At 48.2% G+C, this 16,574-nt stretch overlaps 1 protein-coding gene across 1 annotated transcript in view; it reads right to left on the bottom strand.

Annotated features, from left to right (window-relative positions):
* Positions 1 to 16,574, bottom strand: part of C19H16orf78 (chromosome 19 C16orf78 homolog) — an 85,890-nt gene that overhangs the window by 16,378 nt on the left and 52,938 nt on the right. The window contains 1 exon segment of the mRNA XM_060083154.1: positions 2,280 to 2,421. Coding sequence (XP_059939137.1) covers positions 2,280 to 2,421 — 142 coding nt within the window.

Below are 16,574 nucleotides of genomic sequence, written 5' to 3'. Positions count from 1 at the left end.
TCCTGGCAAGGGTAATGATGCTTGAAGATTTAACTGTATTTTCAAATTAAATTGTTCCCTGCCTGGGTCCAAACTTATTTACAATAAAAGCCACATACAAGGTAAAGCTGTAAAAACATTATTAGAGTATAATCTTATGAGACAAATATCATATGATATCGCTTATATGTGGAATCTAAAAAAACGGTACAAATGAACTTACTTACAAAAACGAAGTAGAGTCACAGATGTAGAAAACAAACTGATGGTTACCAGGGGATAAAGAGGGGGAGGGATACATTGGGAGATTGGGCTTGACATATACACGCTACCGTATATAAAATAGATAACTAATAAGAACCTGCTATATAGCACAGGGAACTCTACTTAATACTCTGTAATGGCCAATATGGGGAAAAGAATCTAAAAAAAAGAGTGGATATATGTATATGTATAACTGATTCACTTTGCTGTACTCCTGAAAATAATACAACATTGTAAATCAACTATACTCCAATAAAAATGTTAAAAAAGGAATATACTCTTAGTATAAAGAGATGGGATCAAACATATTCATCATAGAACTGAATATGATTTCTGCAAATGATTTCTGAGAGGCCTAAAAATGGGGGGAAGGGGGAGGGTAGGTAAATCACTAACGCCTTAGAGTAAAATATGTCTGTCAGATGTGTTTACGCGTATCTGCTGGAACTGGCACTCCAGGTCTCTCTGACTATAATTGATAAGTAAGCACATAACCAGAACAGGAGCTCCCCTGAAAGGCAGGGGTCGCTGAACTGGGAGAAGCAGGAGAAGGGGAGGTGGTGATGGTGTGTGGGCCTGACAGCCCACGAGCTTGGAAACTGGATAAATCTGAGTTTGAGCCCTGGCTCGGCCCCTCACTAGCTTTGTGAACTCAAGCAAATTATTCCTCTTCATCTCAGCTTCTTATCCTTCAGCTGGTGGTAAGAATGGTGCCTACCTTGTAGCCTTGCTGGGAGCAGTTGACCAGACAACTCATTGCAGTAAGCACAGGGCCTGGCACACAGAAAATGCTTAATAAAAGGTATCATTGTCCTTAGTAATGCCATTTTCACCCATTTTTCTCTGGGAGCCGGGGGAGTCAAGATTAGGTGGCATCCTGTGCAGAGGAGACCACTTTCCAAGGACATGGCCTAATTTTCTGTAGACGATGGGCCCAGAGTGGAACTCTGGGGGAAACTGGGGCAAAATTGGTTGTCATAGTTCCAGGAGAAAGAGGAAAGGGTGGTGCTACAGACTGAATGTCTGTGTTCCTCTAAATTCCTATGCTGAAATCCTAACTCCTTATTGTGATGGTGTCAGGAGGTGGGGACTTCAGGAGGTTGTTATGTCAGAGGGTGGAGCCCTCATAAATGGGACTAGGGCCTTAAAAAAGAGGCCCCTGAGAGCTCTCCTGACTCTTCCTCTTTATCAGGATATAGCAAGGAGGCAGCCATCTATGAACCATGAAGCAGGCCTTCATCAGACACCAAATCTGCTGGCACCTTGATCTGGGACTTCCCAACCTCTAGATCTGTAAGAAAGAAATTTCTGTTGTTTCTAAACCACCTGGTCTATGGTATTTGGTTGTAGCAGCCCAAATGGACTAAGACAGGCAGTTACAACTAGTTCTAATGCAGGATAGAAAGGAAGAGGTATGTTAGCAGGAGTCCCAGTCGGGATAGTGGAGGTGGAGAATGCCCTCTGACCCTGGGACCATCATGTGGATAGAAGTGCCTGGGAACAGTGGGAGGACCCATTCTTAGATCATCAAGACACTAGAAACTATTGCCTCTCAGCCCTTCTCCAACACTGACCAAGATGTCTTTAAGGTCCCTTCACCTCGACTAAACTAGGTAGGTTTCTTCCTGACTCTAGGACCTTGACCTCCCTTTTCCTAGAACAATTCCTTTAGACAATTTACACCTGCAAATTCTTTCTCTGCCCCTTTGAGATGTAAACCTTCTCCCAGCCTCTTGCCCAGTTTTATAATCCAGGAATGCTTTTCTCCAGAGCTTGGGAGCCATCCCTTTGAAATGCAATCATCAGGAGAGATAGCATTCCCACCTCCCAGTCTCTGTGGGAGGGTAGGAGCCTAACTACATAGGGATAATTAGCCAACAAGGATGGCCTGATCACAGCGACAATCTCTCCCCATGTCCTCTGGTGCTTTTCTACTGGTTCACCCCAGTGCTGCAAACCCTCCCCCACCCCATCACGTCATACGGTAGTAGTCTCGAATGAAGGCTTCCTTGCACATTTTCTTTGACAGTACACACCTGGAGAGCTTGCTTCTTCTTCCCCTGCCTCCGCTCCAGCCACTCCAACACCCGCGCGAGGTCTAACATCCGCCTCTCCTCGGCCGTCCTCCACACATGCTTCCTCTCTGTGGGCAGGGAATCCTCAGGTCCTCTGATTGCTCTGTCATCATGGAGCCTTGGTCATGCCTTGGGCGGAAAGGTGGCACACTCTTGCTTTGTTGAACCCTTTGCCTCTGGTTGCTGGCCTGGATGACTCAGATGGTAGGGTTTTGTCCCCTAGATGTGAACATAAATGTGAACATAAAGGGCAGCGTTAGGCTGGAGCCGGGATATTAACCTTTAAGGGTAGGAGATTCAGAGGGTGATGGTGAGGTCACTGTCAGGCTGTCCATGGGGGTCAGAGTGGAGCAAGACACTGGTTTCCCCTCATGGCCACTGTCCCTCTTTAGGCACTGTCCATCACTTGGACTCTGCCACAGCCTCCTTTATGGGCTCTCCACCTCCATTTCTACAGAGATCTTATTAAAACAAAGCTCAGCTCACATATCTCTTCTCCAAAACCTTCAATGACTCCTTGTAGCTTATAAAAAAAATCTAAAATTTCTTAGTCTGGTAGGCTTTCCACAATGTGCTCTAATTAGAATCAAGATTTGTATAGCCTTAATTAGTTTTATAGTCATTGAACAGATAGTTATCAGATGCCTACTATGTGCCAGGCATGGTGCTGGAGATACAACACAAGATAAAAACATAGTCAGAACTTCTAAAACTTATGGGCTAGTGAGAAAGACAAAACAGCAGTCAAATAATTACCCTGTGAATCCATAATGACAAATGAAGATGAGTGCTCTGAAGGAAAGGAATATAATTCTAAGAACTAAACAAAACAAAAGAACTAGACTTGGATGGGTAGTGAGCAGATCATACTTGGGGAGTGGCTGGAGTTAAAGGGTAAGCTGGTCTCAATGGGGCTCTGGACCAGGGGGACAAGCATGTGCAAAGGCCCTGTGGCAGGATGGAAGCAGGGAACGCATGAGGAATAACAGAAGGCCAAGGTGGCTAGTGTACTAGGTAATGAGAAATGATGCTGGAGAGGTGGGCAGAGGCTGGACCAGAGAGCACCTTGGACGTCACAGGTTTGCTGAGACTGGGAAGGAAAGGGAAGCAAAGGGAAAACAATAAAGGGAATCAAACGTAGGGGAGGGAGTGACATGATCAAGCTTCCTTTTTTGTTTTAGTAAACTTTTTTGATGGAAACTATATGAAGAAGTGTGCCAGAATCACAAGTAACTAATGCTCCAGAAATTCCTCCTTATGGTCCCTGCTAGTCACTACCTCCCTCCAAAGGTAAGCACTACTCTGACTTCTAATTTCATAGATTTCTTTTGTCTGTTGGGGTTTTATATAAGTAGAATCATACATCATACACAAGTAGTCTTTTGTATCTGGCTTCATTTGTTTTACAATATATTTGCAGGATTTTAGCAACGAATTCTTTAGTCTTTGTGTATGTAGAAGTGCTTTTATTTTTGCCTTCATTTCTGAAGAAAAATTTGCTGGATAATAGAATTTTTGGTTAACCATTTTTTTTACAGCACTTTGATGTGTTATTTCATTCTCTTCTGCCTTTTGTTGTTTTATGTGGGAAGTCAGCTGCTAATCATATTGTTACTCTCCTGCATATATGTCATTTTTCTCTTGCAGATTTTTCTCTGTTTTTATCTTTCAAATGTCTGTTATGATGAGTCTAGGTGTGAATCTCTTTGTATTTATCCCACTTGCGATTTGTTGAATTTTTTGGATATGTATTTAATGTCTTTAAATACATTAAAGACATTAAATTCTGGAAGATGTTGGTCATTTTCTTTTCCATTACTTTTTTCCTGCCCTTTTCTCTATTTCTGGACTCCCATTATACATCTGTTGGCAGGCTTAATGTTGTCCCTCTGGTCTCTAAAGCTTTGTTCATTTTTCTTCAATTTTTCTCTTCTCTGTTCTTCAGATTGGATAATTTCTATCAGTCTATCTTCAGGTTCAACCTTCTTTCCTCTGCCATGTATAATCTGATGCTGAGCCTTTCTAGTCTAATTTTCATTTCAATTGTACTGTTCAAACCCAGAATATCCCCTTTAAAAAAATAATTTCTTTCTCCTTATTTAGAATCTCTCTTTGTTGATTCATTGTTGTCAAGCTTTCATTTAAAATTTAAAACATGGTTTACTTTAGTTCTTTGACCATATTTTAATAGGTATTTAAAGTCTTTCAATTCAACGTCTGGGAACACTCAGTTTCTACTGACAGCTGGTTTTCTGAGTATATGTCACACTTTCCTGTTTCTTTGTATAACTTGTAATTTCTTTTTGTTGACAATTGGACATTTAAAAAGTATAGTAATAACTTTAGATTCTGATTCACCCCTCTGCCCCCAAGGTTTATTGTTACTGTTTTTTCATTTGTTTATTTTTAAAGTAACTTCCTCAGGCTCTGCGAATCAGACAATCCCTGTCTGGGAATCTGGGAATCCTGTCTTCCCTATGGTATGAAGCTGCTGAAGTTCTGATTAAATTATTTATATTCTTGTTTGTATATTTAAGTCTAGCTTCCTAAGCATTGTCTCTGTGTCTACACCTGCATATCAGATTGGACAGAGATTGTGCTCAAACACCTCAATTATCTGTCCTCTGCTGATAAGTCTGTGTGTGGGTAGGGGAGCTGTATCAGTTATCATGTTGCTACATGACAGATCATCCCAAAGCTTAGTTGCTTAAAACAAAAGCATTTTCTACCACACAGTTTTTGTGGGTCAGGATTTTGAGTGTGCTTTAGCTGGGTCCTCTGACTCAAGCTAAACTCAAGCTGTTGGCCAGGTTGATTGGCCCCAAAGACTTGACTGGGAAAGGATATACTTCAAAGCTCATCATCTGGTTGTTGGCAGGACTGGGTTCCTTGCAGTCCATTGAACTGAGTTCTTTCTTTGCTGGCTGTTGGCAGAAGGCCACCCTCAGTTCTTTGTGACATGTGCCTCTCCATAGGGAAGCTTACAACATGGCAGCTTGCTTCATCAGAACAGCAAGGGAGAAGAACTAAAGAGAGAATGAGAGCAAGAAAGAAGTCAGTCCTTTCTAACCTAAACTTGGAAGTGACATCTATCACTTCTGCCATGTTCTATTTATTAGAAGCAAGTCACTATGTCCAGACAACACCCAAAGGAAGGATTACACAGGGCACTGATCCTAGAGGCGAGGATCATTGGGAACCATTTTAGAAGCTGCCTATCCCAGGAGCACATTCAAAATTCAGGCCATTTTCACACAGTTCTTATCATTTACTTTCTACTGGGCTCTTTCTTGTCTCCTTTACACACATTCACAGCCTCAGGGCTGGCCAGGAGCCTGTGGCTTGATTGAGCCCTTTCTAGTTTCTGTGGTGCATGCATGCAGCTTTAGCCAGAAATATATATGTCCAAACACAACTACAACATTTGTCCAGTGGAGTTGTTGGCCTACCTGCTTTTCTGACTTGGAGATTTTCACTTAAATCAACAAGGCTGCCAAGAGTGGGTGCTGCTGTCTGATCCAAATCCAGTGAGCACCCTTTAACCAAACCAGAGAAACTGCCCCACCTTGGTGGAACCTCCCTTCTGACTGAACTGGGAGGAGGGAAATGGGAGCCGCCTCCGGCTAGAATGCCATAGATTCTCACTGTTATTGCCCAAATTTCCAGTTCTCAAGCACAAATGCTGTTCTAATTGTTGTATGTCTTTGGTTGATGTCCAGAGTGCTGCATGCTTGTTTTGATCAATTTTGCCCAGCTTTATAATTGCATTTTGGGGAGAGGATTTACCATATTCTCACTCACCCAGAGGCAGAAGTCCCCTGCCAATGCACACTTTACATAACACATTTGGAAGACCCCCTTTGCTATCTTGCAATAAAATACACATATTTTAAAAAATTACTATAATCCTCCAAACAACAACAACAAAAAAGAGAAATTAAAAAAATATAGTCTTCCTTTGGGTGTATGTCAATATTTTAATGTGTGGTCTCAACAAAAATAGAAGACAAGCCTCCCCAGTTTTCCAAACACCTCTGAGGGAATGGTACAACTCCACTGAAAACCAATGAAATGATCTATTGTAATCAATCAAGAATGGTTAGGATGGGTGGAAGCAGGCAGGGTACAGTCACACGGTCTGTCCCCATTCAGCAGGGGCTGTGGGCTGGGGAGGCAACGATAAGTAGGCATCAGTACAGTGAGCAGGTGAGTGAATGAGCAAGCGAGTGAATGGACAATACCTGGCGCCTAATCTCAGGCTTCTTCATCCTAGGTTTCTCTTCCCCAAATCTTCAGTAGAGGTCACATGTTTCTAGAAACCCCATTCTGAGGTTGAAATTGGGGTAGCAGAACTCTACTCTTGTGGACATAAGTATTAGTGCTCTAGGTCATCTGACAGCCATCACTGTCATTTTGAGAGACCAGAGGCCAGGCCACCCAGGTCCTAGAGGATCATCTCATGGGACAGGAGGGTGTTCAAATCACGGAACGTTTACACATGTGTCTCTGGTGCCAAGCACCGTGCTGGGCACTGAGGAAGGAGGACCCAGAGATTAATTAGAGTCAGTCCCTGCCCTCATGGAGCTTGTTGTTTCCTTAGGGAGACATTTACAAAGGCTGGTGGGCACTGTTGTGTCTCCCCATGCTCCCTCCACTGCTGCCCCTTGTAGTTTGGGTGAGTAAACACTGCTCCAATTTGAGGGAAGGGAGCAGATTGGTCTGAGCCAATCAATATGTGGCCTTCCCCAGGCTACCATGATTGGCACAGTAGGGGCCCAATCAGCATAGAATGGGACGCTTTTGCTAGAGATGTGAGGAAACAGACTCTCTGTGAATGGTGGGGCATTTGGATGTAAAGCCTGGAATGGTCGTGGCCATTTTGTTCTGATGAGGGAGGGAAGATACCATGAGGATGAACCCCATTCAAAGAGCAGGGCAGAGCCAAGAGACACTGAAAAATTGAACCAGTGTCTGAGCTTTTCAGACTTTTAATGTGTAACTCAGCCTAAGTTGTGTTTCCTGTTACTCGCAATCAAAATCTTTTGTGTGATATGAATAGCTAATACAGGGGAGAGGGTGCAGTAGTGACATTACAAAATGTGTTGTGAGAGCACAAGGGAGGGCATGGTAAAGTCTGCTTTGGGGGATGAGAGAAAACTCCACTCAGGAAGTATTAGAGCTAGATAGGTCTTAAAGGATTTTGCAGAGGATTTTGACAATAGGAAAATTACATTCAGATGGAGGGAACTGCACCGACCAGAGCATGGAGTTGTACGGGGAGGTAATACTCTGTGTGTCTAAAGAGTGGAAACCTGGGGACAGGGAGTGGGGGACTAGTTTGGAACCAGGGAATGAAAGTACAGGGATGTTTTGTTGCTTTAGAAAGCTCATTCATTCAACAATCATCTCTTGAATGCTTCTGAGGGGCCAGGTACCTCTAAGTGACGTGTACAGAAATAGGGGCAGGTGGGGAGGAGAGTGGGCAGGCTGAGCTGGAGAAAGTCAGGAAGACACCCTGCATATATAGAAACAGCATCAAATAGAGCACTCTTGCCAGCAGGCCTGGATACCAAGTCCAGATTGGACCTGGGATTGAGTTGAGGGTTGGGTGAAAGAAATGAAGCTTGGGAATTTGGTGGTGGCATGGAGAACAATGCCCTCCCCCTCCCCCCCCACCCCACCAAATAGTACTTCTTGAAACAAATTGCAAGGCAATTTAGTGACATGATGTTCATTAAGGTTTTAATAAAAAGACATTAGGAGCAGTGGTACAAAAGAAATAGAAAGCCTTTAATCCATTTTGAGTTGAGTTTTGTGTATGGTGTTGGGGAGTGTTCTAATTTCATTCTTTTACATGTAGCTCTCCAGTTTTCCCAGCACCACTTATTGAAGAGGCTGTCTTTGTATATTCTTGCCTCCTTTGTCAAAGATAAGGTGACCATATGTGTGTGGGTTTATCTCTGGGACCTAGAGTCTGTCATACAGAATGAAGTAAGTCAGAAAGAGAAAAACAAATACCGTATGCTAACACACATATATGGAATCTAAAAAAAAAAAAAGGGTTCTGAAGAGCCTAGGGGCAGGACAGGAATAAAGACACAGACGTAGAGAATGGAGTTGAGGACACGGGGAGGGGGAAGGGTAAGCTGGGATGAAGTGAGAGAGTGGCATGGACATATATATGCTACCAAACGTAAAATAGCTAGTGGGAAGCAGCCGCATAGCACAGGGAGATCAGCTCCGTGTTTTGTGTCCACCTAGAGGGGCGCAATAGGGAGGGTGGGAGGGAGGGAGATGCAAGAGGGAGGGCATATGGGGATATACATATACGTAGAGCTGACTCACTTTGTTATACAGCAGAAACTAGCACACCATTGTAAAGCAGTTTTACTCCAATAAAGATGTTAAAAAAGAAAGAAGAAATAGAAAGTGTGGTTGGGGGAAGATGGTGTTTTTTCATGCTTTCTCTCATCAGAACCAACATGCAGTCCTGTCCCCAGCTGGCCCATCCTTAGGCTCACTCTTCCTGGCTTTAGAGCCTGGCTCTGTCTTGGGGACAGCGGGTGGGGGGTGGGTTAAGAGAGATGGAAACTCAGTGGCCTGTACCCAGGGAGCCTTGACCAGCTTCCTCCCTCCCTCTCTGCCTCCCTCCCTTTAACAGATATTACGGCAGAACCTAGGTAATCAAGAGGCTCTTGGACTGCAATTGAAGAGCCGAGATTGCAAGACCGGACCCCTGAGACATTCCGAGGGTCAGAGCTGGAAATGCTCTTGGAGCCCCCTAGAACTTGCTCTCATTTCACAAATGAGGTGGAGCCCAGAGCCCAGAGAGCCCAAGACACCTGCCCAAGGTCAAAGCCAAATAGTGAGACCCGGAAATTCCATTGATAATAATGAAGCCCAGAATCTGTAGACTTCCTCCAAAGAATTTTCATATCTATTGCATTAAATCAGGGGTCTCAAATTCAAGTGTGAAGTAGGTAACATAAAGGAGTGAAGTATAGGCAGTAGGGAGTGGGTGGTAAACGGGGAACGGGCAAGCTGTCCCTCAGCTATGGCCCATTGTGGCCACGTGGGAATGTCAGCCCCGTGGGGTCAGATCTTGTGATTTTTTTTTTTTTTTTTTTTTTTTTTTGCGGTACGCGGGCCTCTCACTGTTGTGGCCTCTCCCGTTGCGGAGCACAGGTTCCGGACGCGCAGGCTCAGTGGCCATGGCTCACGGGCCCAGCCACTCTGCGGCATGTGGGATCTTCCCGGACCAGGGCACAAACCCGTGTCCCCTGCATCGGCAGGCGGACTCTCAGCCACTGCACCACCAGGGAAGCCCAGATCTTGTGATTTTTAAAGAGAAGGCAAAAATCCAACTGTTTATGTGAAATTAGTTGGAAATAAACTTAAAAGGAAATGCTGATTGGGCAAAACCCATGTGGCCTTGCTCAGGCCTGGGGTTGCCCATTTGTAGCCTCTGCCTCATTGGACCCTCACCAGAGCTGGGCGCTATGTCAGTGCAAAGGACAGAGGACGAAATTGAGACAGAGAGAAGGGGAGGTGACTTACTCAATCCACTCAGCTGGGAATAAGGACATCCAGGACTGGAACCTGGTTCCCTTGACCCCCAGCCCATGAGAGCACTGTGGGGTTCCAAGAGAAAGGAGTCTGAGAAACAGGGTTCAAGCAGCAGCCCCCACCTCAAGAGTCAAGGAGGCCTCGAGTGTTGCGATGGGTTTGAACACACCTCCAACCTTCCGGGCTCAGGCTAGGGGATGCCAGGGGGCGAAATCCACAGGGGGTTTTCAGCCTGGTTCTGCATGGTTCCTGTAGAGATGGGCTGTCTTTTTTACTTCGTTTTCTTTTCCGGCATTTTACTACTCAGTATCCTTGAAGTAAACAAGGGCCATTTAAAAAATATATAATCTTATTAGTGAGAACCGGCTTCCCTGTGGCTGGTCCAAGTTCCAGAGAGCAGCCATTGGTCCCCAGTGTTGGCAGGGCAGCTGCGGCGGGTGGCACATCTGCCCTAGTTTTTGAGGACACTCCAAGCAAATGTCTCAATTAGGCCTCAGGATGGCTGTGCCGTGATTTACATACTCAGAGCCCTGCGGTCTCCTTTGTCCTGGGAATGTCCTTCCTTTGCTCTGCAGGGCTCCAAGGAGGTCACTGCTTCCCAGGGGCGCAGACCTTGGGCTGGATGCCTCTGAAGGTGCTTAACATGCCGAGCAGCATGGAGCTGGGGAGACTGGGCTGATCAGAGAGCCAGAGGCCTCGGCCGAGACTCGCCTGGCTCTGCGTCGTTTGCTGTGTGACCTTGGGCTTGCTGTTTGGCCTCTTTGCTTTTCTAGCAACTAGGACTCCATTAGGAGTTGCAAATCAGTGCATGTGATATTTGGTCCACTGGTGTATCTTATTCAGCCCGCAAAGTGTTTTAGAAATCAGGGCATTTCATTAAAAAAATTCAGATTTCTGAATCTGTTTAATAAATGGTGATCTGGTATGGCTGGGCTGGCACCTTCCCCCTTGAGATGGGGCACACGCCTTCTGTTGCTACAGTCCCTACCTGGCCAGCTTCATCCACCTACATGACCCGCTTGTCCCCTAAAGACACATGAGTTTGTGACCCCAGACTAGGTAGTAATTCTAAATACTTTACAAAGTTACAAAGACAAATTTATCTCCTCCTATCCTTGATCTGGATAAGTAAGGATTCTTAACCCATTTTATAGGTTTGAAACCCAAGATTCAAAGACATGAAGTTGCTGTGTGGTGCAGCTGGGCTCACACCTGTCTGACCCCCAAGCCCACCCTCCTTCCAGGCCTGCATTAAGTAATGGGTCGATCCCTAGGATCTTCCTGGGCTCACTGAGGCTAAGGGTCCTGCCAGGCCTTATTGGAGGCCCTCACACTCCACCTCTCTGCCACTGGGAGGAGAGAGGGGAAGGGCTGAGGGGCTGGCAACACGTGGAATGTTCTCTGACACTCTGGTCTGGGGTTCCCCCAGAGGACTAGGAGGGGTCAGGAGACCCCTGTGATGAGGGATTCCCAGAGAGGCTGGGCTGGGCAGTGGGCAGGGTGCAAGGCTGGGTGTCAGGGGATTGACTGGGTCCATTCCCTTCCCTGAGGCTTCCTGATTACATGACCACAGGGAGGCTGATTCTCCATAGACCTTGGTTTCCTCGTCTGCAAAATGGGGCTAACCTCAGCCTTGCTTCGCTCATGGGGATGTTGGGAGGAGCTCACGAGACAAGGGTTTTGCAAAGTTGCAGAAACTCAGGGCAGAAGATAGTGTCGTGGTTATAGTATCATGATTAAGAGTATAGGCTCTGGAGTGGAATCTACCATGTGAAAGGCGTGGGTCCTTGGGCGGGTCACTTAACCTCTCTGGTCTAAAGTTTTCTCTTCTGTAAAATAAAGCCGATCATAGTTCCTACTCAAGCGATTGTGAGCATTCAATGAACTATCTGAATAAAGTGCTAGCACTGTGCCAGGCATACAGTAGATGCTTAATAAATGATAGCCATGAATATACAACATGGACAGATAAATGGGCCTATGATGGCCAAAGATGGGAGTGGTATAGGAATGCTGATTCCCACAGAACAATGACCCTGGCTGGTCCAGGGGCCCAATGCAGGGGGAATAGTGTAGAAGTGACTTCAGCCAAGTCCAGGCTATGGCCTTCCCCTCTTTCTCCTCCGTGGGAGCACGGAGGCAAGAATCACAAGGAAGAGCTGGGGGTTTGGCTTGGGCTCTGGGAGGGCTTGTCCTGCTGCCCAGAAGGTCAGCTCAGGGCTCATTCCTCTCTTCTCCTGCCTCTTGCGGAAAGCCAGCCTGGAGGCCTGGCCCAGCAGGTGGGCATGGGGTGGTTGACCCCAGGCGCTGGGCAACTTGCTCAAGTGGGGGCAGTTTCAGCCTGACCATGATAAGAGCCTGAGGTTAATGGAGGGTCCCACTGTCGGGTGCTGGAGGGACAAGATTTTAAACAAGCCTCAGCCTTGGAATCCACTGCCCTTTCCAGGTAGCTGGGCTGGGGAGGTTCTCGGGGTGCTAACACGGGCCCCTCCCTGAAGAGCTTCCCACAGGTGCTTTCTCCATTTCTTGATCCCAGAGGCATCTCCTCCATGGCAGCCCCGCAAAGGCTGAGGACAGCCTGGGCTGCTCTGCCCTCTGGCAGGGCCAGTGGAGCGTCCCAGGCAGGAGAGTGGACTCAGGGGCCAGACCAGTGGGATTTGAATCCCGGCTCTGCCGCCTGGCATCTTTGACAAGTAAAAAAGCCACCACCACCACAAAACCCTCCAGTGCCTCTCTTTCCTCATCTGTGAAGTGAGGTAAAACTATGTGATGTATCTCATAGATTCCTGTGAGGGATTATTGAATCAGGCCTTACGACTGCCTGGCACAGAGAAGCGCCAGCTGCTGGTATTTTGGTGCACGTAAGTGGCTGTGTTGGGGGACGGGGTGAACACTGGGCCCCTCCCTCCCTGGGTCTGAGTTTCCTTGCCCCTGCCGCACTTTCTTAGCACCCACTCACCTGCAGTTCCGAGTCTGGGGTTTTGGTGTGCCAGCGGGGTCCCTCAGCAACCTGACACAGACATTCAGCCCTTGCGGGCAGTGGTGCCCGCACCGACACACGAGTCCCCTCCGTCAAGGGTGGAGCCCGTGTCAGCTCTTCCCTGCATTCTCACTTCCTTCCTCCCCCGGACCCTTGCTTCTGCTCTGAAAGCATTGCTGGCACCCCACGAGGTCTCGGGGCCTGCACCGGGGGAGATGACGCTTGTACCACAACGTCTATCCCGGGGGCTCTCATGGGGGCGGCTCCTGCCCCTGCAGCAGGCGTTCTGCCACGCCTGAAGACATTTTTGGTTGTGACAACTTGGGGGAAGGGGTGCTCCTGGCATCTAGTGGGTGGAGGTCAGAAACGCTGCTGCTGACCATACTACAATGCACAGGTCAGTCCCGACAGCAAAGAGTTCTCTGCCCCAAATGCCAATAGCGCTGAAGTTGGGAAATCTTGGTCTCTGGGACAACACAGACATGTGGCCAAATGGTTAATATAAAATGTGATAAGGCTATAATAGAAGTTGGGTCAGAGTTATTTGGAGGTCCAGAGATGGGAAGAAATAACTGAATTAGAGAGAAGCCAGGGAAGTCCTTATTTGGACAAGTGACAACATCATAATCTCTTCTATGCCTCATATGAGCTCTCTGTGCTCAGCTGACTCATCCAAGATGCAAGTACTGCTCTTCTGATGGTTCAGGCCCCATCTGCTCTGGTAATTTCATTTGTATCCCTAGATCCAGCCATGCCTGAAGTATGACTGGTTATGTGGCACCTATAGATTTCTTTCTTCCTTACATTTGTTTGAGTTCAATTACTTCTACTATATAGATAAACATCCCAGCCACATCTGCACACTCACAGATCTTGTGCAGACTTGCCCCTCAGCCTTATGCACCCAATTGTCCCCCAACTGAAAGCTGTCTTTTTTTTCTCCTTCCTGTGGCTGGCTGCTTCCATCAGGGCTGCAGTACTGGCAGCTGCCATCCCTGCAGCATCAAAATATCCAAGCATCAATTGCGTGATTGAAGTGTTCCATTAGCCCGGAACGGGGGAGCCATGATCAGATGTGGTTTGTGGAACAGCTGCCCGTGCAGGGCTGGCAGTTAATTAAAAGCCCCATGCACTTAGTGATTAACTAATCACAGCATGGTGGCAGCCAGCAATGATGCGGTGACTTTTCTGTGGGAGTCAGCTGAAGCTCCAAATGTCTGCCCTGGGGCAGCGGTGGCCCCGGGAGGCTTGGGTGGCCCCGGTGTAGACGTCCCAAGCAGTTTGCAGAGCAGATTCCCAGGTGTCTCTCCTGCTTAAAGCTCCCAGGAGAAAGAGTGAAAGGGAACCTGGGTGGGGAGGGTGAAGACAGGGACATCCCTGCAAAGGATGGGGTGGGGCTGGAGAGGAGGGGAGTGTGGGCTGTCAGGATTTGGGAACCACGGAGGCGGGAGACCCGGTGGGATGTCGGGAAGGCAGGGAGGGGGTTGGCCACAGGGGCTGGGCAGAATCCTGGGCCAGCTCAGGGGAGGGAGAGATGATACACCGCTGTCCATTTCAGGGCAGTGTGGCACAATGGTTCAGTTATGGTTCTGCCACTTACTGCTTGTGGGACTGTGGACATGGGTTTCGACCCCTCTGCCTCAGTTTCCCTACCTGTAAAACCTGAGATTAACAACCATACCCGTTTCCAGGAGTTGTGGTGAGGATTAATCTGTGTGAAAGATTTCTAACACAATAAGCACGTGAAAAATATTACCGAGCGCTATTAGAAGCAGAAGGCTACTTCCTTAGAGCAAGGAGATGAAGGGCCATGAAGGTGAAAAGTGACCTTGGCTCCAATGTACCAGGCTCTACCCCTCCCCCAGCTCCCCTAGGAGAAGGCTGGGAACTTCAAAAGCCATGAGGCCTTGAGGCTGGTAGGGCTGGGGTGGTACTAAAAGACAGGTTGCAGTCTAAGTAAGTGGCTGCTCCAGAAGCTGCGTTTCCCTGGAGTACCCCAGGCTGTTAACCCCTGGGGCTGTAGTTTAGCACCTTGGTCATGCTCCTGGGCCCAGTGCCCTCGTTCCTGATTCTAACCCTGCCCATCGGGCTGACCCCACACGACTGCAAGTAGCTGTGACTTTGACGTCTTTAATCTTGGCCCCCAGACTCCCTCTGACTCAACAGGAAAAGCTCATACTTGCTCATCTCATACTTCCATGCGCCCCTGATCTGCTCCAGCCTATGTTTCCAGTTCTATCTCTCATTACCTCCATGCTGCCTGCAGACCCCGACGCTGCCACGCTCTTGGCTGATAAATGCTTTCTCTACCTTCTTCCCATTTCACTTCTGGAAGTCTGAATCCTCCCCTTCCTTCAAGACCAAGTTCGAGAGTGTCTTCCGCGGGGATGCTCTGCTATCTCTCTCCTTGCGCTGTTTTCAGCTGGCCTGGGGGTGGCTTGGTAGAGTTCCATCTCGAGGTGGTCCTGGAGGGCCTCCCTGAGAGGGCATTGCTGGAGCTGAGCCTTGTGTGAACCTGGCAAGAGGTCCTGTGATGGGAAGGGGCTGGGGGAGCTCGCGGAGCTGACTAAGGTCTAGGAGGCTGGAGTGAGGAGGAGAGTGATGTGAGGCTGGGCAGAGGAGGAAGGGTAGCAATGACTCACAGCAGGTGCCATCACCCCTCACTGGTGTGAGGTGGGAGACCTCACCTGCCTGTGCTGCAGCCTGGTTGGACATCACATGGCCTGTGAAAGTCCAAGTGGGGAGATTGGGTTCCCAGAAATTGACTGTGCATCTGGGACTTGTGTGTAAGTGATAGGGACAATCTGATTGGCTGAGCCGCTGTCACATGACCACCCCTCTGCCGGGTGGGACCCTTGACTAAGCACTCCGAACGTGTATCCTGTGGGGAGGGATGGTTCTCAAAAGCAATATTGGGGTGCTAGTATCACAGAGGACAAAACCAACAGATACGCCCCCTTCACGGAGCCAGGTCCAGCTTCTAGGAGGGACATGTGTTATCCACGTCTGGGAGGGGGTGCCTCCAACATCTGTCCAGGCCCTTCCCTGAGGGGCCAGGCCATCGCTGGGAAATGGTCAGCAGGTGAGTGCCCCTTCCCTGTCGCCCCCAGGTCCACCGCTGAGGGCGCAAGTGTCTAGGATGTTCTCCAAATTCTGAGGAATGTTTAAGGTGGGTCAATGCGCTATCTCTGGCTGCCATGTGACTGTGGCGACATCTCTGCCTTCTCTGAACCTTTATGTCCTTGCTGGGAATAAGAGACATAGAGCATGAGAAAGTGCTTTGGAAACTGTGCTCAGTCACACCACTCATGACTGCTTTTATCTCTGCTCATGGTTTAGGAGGGAGCAGCCTGTTTCTACCCTTTGGTGTTGGCCCTGCTCCCCTTTAGTCCCCATCTCTCCCTCTGGTATCCTCCCCCACCCCCTGCCTCCCCTTGGGGCTGGGACATGTGCCTGCATTCCTGCTGAAGGTGTTGCTGTGGGAGCCTGTCCCAAGGCCCTGTCACTTCTTAGCCCAGAGGAGACATGGCTGTGAACGGGGTGGGTGTGGGGTGCCTGGGAGGCTGAAGGCCAAAGTGGTCCCAGGGTGGGGGTGGGGGGATCTGGGGAGCGGCAGTGATGTGAAGATGGTGTGGAGGGCAGGGGCATGGTCCCCACAGCCTTGCTCTGAATAGAGGACATTCAGGTCACATTCCCTATAGCAAAGTCAG

The sequence above is a fragment of the Mesoplodon densirostris genome, chromosome 19 (assembly GCF_025265405.1).
Source record: "Mesoplodon densirostris isolate mMesDen1 chromosome 19, mMesDen1 primary haplotype, whole genome shotgun sequence".
Classification (NCBI taxonomy): domain Eukaryota; kingdom Metazoa; phylum Chordata; class Mammalia; order Artiodactyla; family Ziphiidae; genus Mesoplodon; species Mesoplodon densirostris.
Note: the sequence above shows the minus strand (reverse complement) of the source record. Positions and strands in the feature narration are given on the sequence as shown.